Here is an 8,161-nt window from a genome sequence, read left to right on the forward strand (position 1 = left end):
CCACCGAACTGCAGCGAACAAGATGGGAGCAGCTCGGTTTGTCTGTTAGCACTGAAATCTGTCTGCTACTACTGGAGTGAGACGTCATGTTGGTTTGTGTTGTGTTTACATACACTTAAGAATTCAGCTTCTTCCAAAACCTTGGACTACAGTGGAAACTTGGTATAATTCATTAAATGGAGGGCGGTAAAGCTGACGTACCCTGGTAGATAAACCTGATCAGTCATATGCCAGGTCCAAAGTTTGGGGAGTGAACAGTTAGCTCTCACAGATCCAGAATAGAAAGGTAACTGTATGGAGCAGTGGGCAAAGCCTGACCAAACTGCATGTAATCTGGACTTTCAGAGTCATCATATTATTGCAGTGCATGTACATGCATTATCCAGTTTCTTGCCTTAACCTGTTTGTGAGCAATAGTCTGGTTTCTGGGGTGCACATCAACGGGCAGGGACAAGTCACCTCTGCTCTGCCTGTGGCTCAACTTCTGATTTCACCTTTGCTCTGCCTGTGGCTCAACTTCTGATTATGCCATGAAAGATACTCCTGGTGTGTAAGGTCGACACTGTCGAGTCGTCCGCTTCGAGTGTAACATCCTTACCAGGTGATAAATTGCCCCAAGTGACCTGCCACCTCAGGTCACACTTTAACTGTAGCAAGCTAACAGATGTTAGCTCGGGTTTAACTGAGAGTCCCCCAGCTGCTGTTTCACTTGATAGCAAAGTGACTTGTTTGCTCCTTTTGCCTGATCTGATCGAGCCGCCGTGAGTTTGGACGAGTTTCGTGAAGTGCTGTGTTTTTCTGACTGATATCGATGTTTGCAGATTTCCACCTTTATTCCCTGCTTTAGTTTTGATGCTGTGAGTGGAGCTGGTGACAGAAGGTCATGAGACGTGAAGTTTGACAGCATCCTCACTGCTGGTTGTATCACAGGAAATGAGATGTGACCTCTGACCTCCTGAAGCACCAAGCCATTTTACTCCCCTACCGGCTGATGCTGCTGCAATAATACGCGGTAACACTGTCAGTGCTCAGCTGTCTTTTCTTGTAGTTCAGACACAAACTGTAAATCAGTTTCTACATATAGAGCTGACATAACGAATGTTTATCACTTTTGCTGCGTTGTCGTTATTCTCACTGTTTAAACTGACGCCTGTCCAGGTGAGTCTGTGCAGGTACCGATTAGTCCCAGTTTGTGGTCAGTGTCTTTATTCGGTCCACACTGTCTCCATTCTTCATTAGTTTGTCATTTTAAGGTTTTTAGCAGTGAGGTCAATTCAGATTTTTTTTAAATGTTCATGTTTATGTGGCGCGGAGCATAAAACCAGAACCACACCAGCAAGTTGTTTCTGTTCACATGTCCCCTGTTGAAACTTAAAGGCTCAGCCTGGTGTTTTTATGTTTGTCTCATCCTCAACAGATGCCACGTGCAGACTTTAACCAACATGCGTCAGTCCATCACATCCTGACTTCCCCAGTCTGTGGCCCTCAGCTTCAAGCACATTGGTTCCTACTAAGAACCTAAATCTTTAGAAACATCTCATTTATTAATTTTATAAATAATCTCAGTAGCTTCCTCAAACAGCTCCTCACTGTAGTTTTTACCAAACAAACATTTGTCGGGGGCTATTTTCATCAGCAGATGAATCCGCATTTGGTCTCCAGTGAGTATTACAGGTTATTTAGACTTGTCTGCAACTACACATCAGTGTCGAGTCGTACCTACGCAGTGAAGGGGTTTGTGGGTAAACGTAGGTTACAGACATTTGGATTGGTTGATCTGACTCTGCTCTGCTGAGACTGCTATTGGTCTGCTAGCGGCTACTCCCATCTCTGAAAACATCAGAGCGAATTGGCATTTCTTGGCTAGAACCTATTCTCAAATCGAAGTGGTTACTTTCTTACCTGAAAAATATTTAACGGGGCATAATTTCAGCTCTAGGATGAACAGTCAGTCAATAGTAGATGGTTAAATGTGCCAAAGAATGGGAGAGCACCGATTTGGAAGTTCATTGTACGCATTAAATGATGTTTACCCATTGTTTGGCCCCAGAGAGGGGGTGTCGGCCCAGGCCATCATAAATCTTTACAGTCCAGGTCCAGCTGGCGTGTAGTGGCGGTCACCCTGTGAGAGCCAGGTCCACTCAGCTGTCCAACCACTGGCACTGCTCTACCAAGGCTGTCTAACAGAAGACTGTTGACAGTCTGTAGCTGTATCATCACCAACATGTGGGTGTAGGACTGAAGGCAGGTCTACGGGGTCGTCAGCCGCGCGCCCTCTCACTAACTGGTGTTTGGTTGAGTTGGACCCACGACACCGAAGGCTCAACAGTGTGTTGTGGCGTCCCAGAACCACCCCCTCTTTGCCTTATTAGAACAACTTTGAACCTGTTTCAGTCTCTCTTTTCTGCTTCCTGACTTCTTCTTCTTCTTCTTTGTTTTCCTTTTTGTACTCTGATGTGTGAGCAGCCCCCGTCAGAATGTTAACGTTTGCACAAATATAAATGCAACAGCTATGCAGCCGTCTCTGACTGACAGAAGCATATGTTCCCCTGTCAGTTTAAATTCAGCTTTACTCCGGAGTAACTCCAGAGTGTGTGTTCATGGTGACCAGTACAGCAGTGTGGTCACTGGTGGGTTTACTGGTTTCTGGACCCAGTGGAGCTCTGTGGCCCCAAGGGAGGGGAGGGGGGGTCGGACTGTGGTACACACAGGACGTGGTGGTGGGAGACGTTCACTGTCGGTTTGAGTCTGCACCTGGGATGATAAGCAAAATGTCAAATATCACCAAACCTCTGCTTCATGGCTGTTTGTTGCTGTTTCCTGGTATAAACTCAGTTGTGTGTCTGTTCCGCCTTCGCTGCCTCCTGAATGTACTGATGATGCAGTTACTTGTTTCAGAGGAGAAGAGCAGATCATTCCCTATATTTTGAATTATTTCCCCACATTGTTGGCTGTACATCAACAGAACCACTCACCGGTTTCACTACTTGTCTGTACGGTGTCGAGCTCCTGAGGTTCACTGTGCAGTGCTTCTCCATCGTTACTGAAACCAGACAATACTTTGTACTGTATGTGGTAGCACTAAGAACCAGGAAGGTGACAAACTATGAATCTTATGTTCTGACTGACGAGGATGAGAGAGGGTAAAGTATGTGCAGGACGCTGCCTTCGTGGGAAACTAAACCTGAGCTTCTTACTTGAAAATTATTACCAGGTGATTGATTGTCAGACTCACCACCAACAGGAAAGTAGCAGAAGTCCAGCCACAGATACATTTTAAATAAAAATGACAGAAATTAAAGATTTTCAGCACGAGTCATTTTGTGATCACAGATGGAGCCGCTGCGTTTTGGATTATGTGTAATGACTTTTTCCTGTATAGTTCATTTTCATTTAATTCTGTATCGTCACCTGGAAACTAAGGCTTCTTTTCTCTTGAAGAGGACTCGGGCTTGGGGACTTGAACCTGGGTCCTAGTGTGCCAGTATGATGTCGGTTCTATACTCGTACTTAATGTTTCTACTGTTCACGATGACACACGTCAGAAACGAGGCCTGATGCACAGCGAGCTCCAAGACCAGGTTTTTGTGATGGATGGTCTCTGGTACATCAGATTTAATGAGACAAAAGTAAATGACATATAAATTAAAGACGTGAGTTCTTTGTTAGACTTAGTTTGTGAAGTTACAAATTGTTTGGGTGATTATTTCAGCATTAGAAATATGTTAAATGATATAGAATCACAGTGTAACTTAACTAAAAGTCGATTAATGATCATTTTGAATGTTAAAGAGGCGGGATGAAGACATTTAGAAACATGAGCTTGTAGAGGAACAGATGCTGAATGTTTCAGTGAAGTCGTCACCTACTTTACCGCTCCCTAGTTTAACAGTCTCTCCGTGTATGGACTTAAACATGTGGTTTGTCCGTTTCCTCCTCGCTCCAGCCAGTCCTCATCCAGATCTACTTCTGTGTAGGAATGAGGTTATCGATGTCTCGGCCATCCTCAAGTCTCTTCTCCATGGCGATGAGCAGCTTGACGCCGTCCACCACCAGCTGAGTCAGTCCCACCTCGCTCAGGCCGAAGGTTGTAGCGTTGCTCACGTGATACAGGGCTGGGGATTCTGGGAAATGAAATGGTAAGGTTCAAACATCTCGTCTTCTGTTGACTTTCAGAGAAAAGACTTAAAGTTAAAAGACTGGGACTGGGGCAAAAAAGAATTCAAACGTGCACAAGTGATGTCTCGACCGTAGTCCCTTATCAAAAATACCCATCATTAGGAGCCCATCACAGCTTCCTCAGGCTTATTACAGGGTTCAGGTCCAAAACTACAGACGGGCTTCACTGTAAAGTGGGTTTGTGGTTCATTAAGTAGCAGAGCATCATCACAGCACATGTTTAATATGTGTCGGGATGAAAAGACCAAGAGCTGCAGATTTCATGGTTTCCTTACAGGAAGAGGTTTGGAAAGTAACTTCCTCTGAAGGTACCGAATGAGGCTCCACTATAAAATGCTGTATGAAACCTTAGATTTATACCTTGACAGTAACTTACTGACCGTAACGGTTCAACTTCTGGCTCCGACCAGAACCTGGTGTAGGAGCATACAGACGATCTCCCCAGGTTATCTAGTGAACTACCACATCCTCCCTCTGTACCTGTGCTGTCCATGTGGATCCTCAGTCTCTTCAACACGTCCTGCAGGCGTTTGTGTTTAGGAAGGTGTTGCAGTTTGAGGTGAACGCTGACCTTCAGACCCGTCCCCACGTGAGCTGGAGAGCTTGTCACCCATCCCAGCTGCAGCTTCCAGATGAATGGGTGTCTGAGCTCCCTGTAGTAGTTCTCCAGCTGGTCATACGGGGAGAAAGGAGGAAAATGAATATGGTTTCTTTTAGGTGACGGGGGACTCTTGAAGGATCTCCATTTGAACTGGCTTTGTAGTACTTCACATTGCTCATTTGTCATATACGTCTGACAAGTTCAGTGTAACTACAGCAGACACTAACCAGTGGTGGGTTTTTGAGTTTAAACATCAGTTAAGGATGTGTGTACTGGGAATTCAACAAAAACATACTATTAGCAGAAATTTAGATTTTTAAAACTTTCTTTTGGACCAAGACATTTTACTGGCCGACAAACTGAGGAGGAGATGGTTTCAGTCCTAGTTTGGCTTATCTGTACTGACGCTTCTTGTTTTAGGTCTGACATGCGTACACCACTTCACCATTATATCTCCAGTAAACAATTGTGTTTCTCCATCAAAGTATACATTTACTCCAACACTGATCAGCGACGTCACCTACATTAATCAAACATTAAAGCTGCCTCTACGCCGAAGAGGGGCACCAAAAAGGCACGTGTGTTTGCCATAGTCTCCTTCAATGTTTGCCTGGCAGCCATACTACATCGTTTTAACAGAGCTGTGTAACCGGAGACCGTTTTGAAAACGTCATGTAAACACTTTTCAACACATGTAAAAACTTGTCGTGGAGACGTGGCCTGGGATTCATCACTGACCTTCTGCAGGTTGATGCAGATGCATTTAAATGCCTCTGCGATGTTGGCATCATTTCTTGTGGACACCAGCTTGAGGTGGTCGTCCATGTTGACCCAGATCACTAGGCTGCCATTTTTACTCACCCTGCAGCAAGGAATCATGGGACATTACATGTTCGAAAAGAGCATCTTATCAAACAGGTGGTTGAAAATTTACACAGCACAGGCTGAAAGGAGGAGTCTGGCTTTGTCTGACTGACTTCTTTTAGGATTCATAAGAAGGCAAGTGTGATCTTTGGTGTCTGAGTTGATGATCAGATTCACTGGTTGACGGTGCATTTACTGAATGTATGGAGGTTTAGCATTATTTTAATTTGGGACTTGTTCTTATCTACCAGTTCTTAAATCTTTTCTGAAGCAGTTTGTGCTGTGAAGAGCAGGTTGCCATGTGGACAGATGGAGCTGAGGACCAAACCTCTGACCTGTTCCATTATTAGAGCTAAAGCCCCCCCTCTATTAACAAAACCACACTGTTGCAGACTGACCAGACCGCCCTGGCGTCAGGCCAGTCACGGGCCACGCCGATGCGGAGCTGGGTGGGAGATGGACTGTCCAGGTTCAGCTCCCTCTGCTGCTCCTGACTCAGCTCCTCCAGTAAAAGGAGTCGACCTGGCATCTCCTCCTCCAGCCACTGCAGAGCTGAGAGAGAGAGGAGACACTGGTCAGCTGGTTAACAGTTTAATTTGAGTCCATTTTCAGACTGGACTCATTGTACCAGAGCCCTCTGTTGGTCTGCTCTCACATTTAGTTTTTTCTTCCAGTCTCGGGTCCATGTGTGCAGTGATTTTATCAGTAACGTTAAACCAGCTTATTGATGTTCACATCAAGTCAGACCTTAATGTCTACTTACAAACATAGTTTGTCAGTCTTGTTTTTCAATCTGAACCAGAGTTTGCATGGACCTGATCTCACATGATCGATCACATGGATGCAGCTCCTTGGGGTTCAGAAATATTGATCATATTGTAATTTTTTTATTAGCAGCTCCCAGTTTCTGGTTAAACTGTCACAGTGCACTGAAACAACCTTCATGTAGAAAGACAAAATTCATGATTTCATCCATTTCTCAGTTTTTATATGTGTGATTATGAGACAGGAGAGATTAGACCCACAACCCGGCTGAACCTGTTGCTATGGATACGGAGTAGCTGTAACACAGGTGTGCAGTACCTCTCCTGGCCAGTGTGAGGAGCTGTCTGCGCTCTCCTCGGCTGCAGTGTGTCGGGAAGCAGAAGTCTTCAACACCTCGAACAGCACTCACCTCACAGTGGACAGCATAAGACCTGTCCAAGTCATCTCCCCCCTGCGCACGCACACACACACACACACACACACACACATCAGTGGTTGATGGAGGTAAAGTGTTGTTAGCACTGAACAAATAAGTTGTTGAGCACCAGCAGCCGTTTCTATCACTTTCCCATAGATCTCTGTTGACTGATGTTTTCCAATCTTTACACTAAACAGATTAATTATAAAACTACTTTCTCTGCTTCACTTGAGCTGGAATGAGGAATATATGACCAAATTATTTGTGATGGAGCTGTACGACACTGTACTACATAGACATGTTCACACATTTATTGGCATGTACAGTCCACGAGTAGTAAATTCTGGCCCGTATGCAGGTGGTCTGCATGGCCCCTCACCCTGCTTAACCCTCTCTTTATACTTTTGACATTTTCTGCCTTGTTTATGACTTGACTGACGTGAACTGAGCATAAAGCCTGGGGAGATACTGAGACCGTGTTTGTTGTTCGGTGAAACCACAGTGAGACACTTCTGATAACTTGGACATTAGTGGACACTCAGCGGACTGAGCACATACCTTCAAGTTGTCAAAGTTGAAATCGCTCTCTGGCGTCTGGCTGGTGACCTTATGCTTGTGATACGCCTCGATGACTTGGTCAAAGAAGTCACAGAAAAGGATGTAGGACTGGGCGTCACCCGCAACACACCCGACAGACACGGGGCCTAACCAGTGACCTTCATACACAGACGTTACAGATTGAGCGGTTACAGACCAACACTGGCATTCCTTCCAGATGAACCAAAATCTGATGTTCATGGTCAAGTTTCTGTTCCCTGAATGTCTGTGACTTCCTCTAATCAGTTGTATTTTAATCGTAGTGTAATCCTCTGACAGCAGCCTGACATCACCTGGCTCTTCCAGGCCCAGACGGATGACATCATCAAAGATGACTCCACTCTGTGTGCAGCGGTTGAACTGTCGGCGGTACATGGCCGGCGTAAGGATCTGTCCCATCCAGGTAGAATTCTGGCCCAGGTCAGGAAACTCCTCCTCAGGGGAGCCTCTCTTCAGGTGGAACTGGGACATGGGGTCAGGGGGAACCAAACTCTGGGGGCATAGGAGAGAAAAAAGGGTTGTTATATAGGGTACATCTCAGTTCCTTTTACTGCATCCACGTTTCCTTCACACATGTCTTTTCCTAGCATCTTAGTCCAGCCCATGTAATATGTGAGAAAAAGGAGAGAGGAATCAAGGAAACACATTTCTGAAACATGAGACATTCGTTCGTCTGATCTTTTCTCTCTTGTGAAGGATGCTGTCATGGCTCCTCGCTCATGGCTCCTCCAGCAGCC

The 8,161-nt window shown here is 45.4% G+C and overlaps 1 protein-coding gene across 3 annotated transcripts in view; it reads right to left on the reverse strand.

Moving 5' to 3' along the window:
* Window positions 1-398: 398 nt before the first annotated feature.
* The window catches only part of LOC109971775 (creatine kinase B-type), a 14,566-nt gene continuing 6,803 nt past the window's right edge, over window positions 399-8,161 (reverse strand). The window contains exons 2-9 of one of the 3 annotated variants that reach the window (XM_020620243.1): window positions 7,718-7,916; window positions 7,386-7,543; window positions 6,728-6,860; window positions 6,043-6,196; window positions 5,519-5,642; window positions 4,660-4,849; window positions 495-4,124; window positions 399-459 (exon numbers count right to left, since the gene is read on the reverse strand). In XM_020620243.1, coding sequence (XP_020475899.1) covers window positions 3,964-4,124; window positions 4,660-4,849; window positions 5,519-5,642; window positions 6,043-6,196; window positions 6,728-6,860; window positions 7,386-7,543; window positions 7,718-7,895 — 1,098 coding nt within the window. In that variant the 5' untranslated portion in view covers window positions 7,896-7,916 and the 3' untranslated portion in view covers window positions 399-459; window positions 495-3,963. Of the gene's footprint in view, window positions 460-494; window positions 4,125-4,659; window positions 4,850-5,021; window positions 5,643-6,042; window positions 6,197-6,727; window positions 6,861-7,385; window positions 7,917-8,161 lie in introns of those variants that run through there. The other 2 variants (XM_020620241.1, XM_020620242.1) reach the window with 2 other exon arrangements.

The sequence above is a fragment of the Monopterus albus genome, unplaced genomic scaffold, assembly GCF_001952655.1.
Source record: "Monopterus albus unplaced genomic scaffold, M_albus_1.0 scaffold235.1, whole genome shotgun sequence".
NCBI classification, from domain to species: domain Eukaryota; kingdom Metazoa; phylum Chordata; class Actinopteri; order Synbranchiformes; family Synbranchidae; genus Monopterus; species Monopterus albus.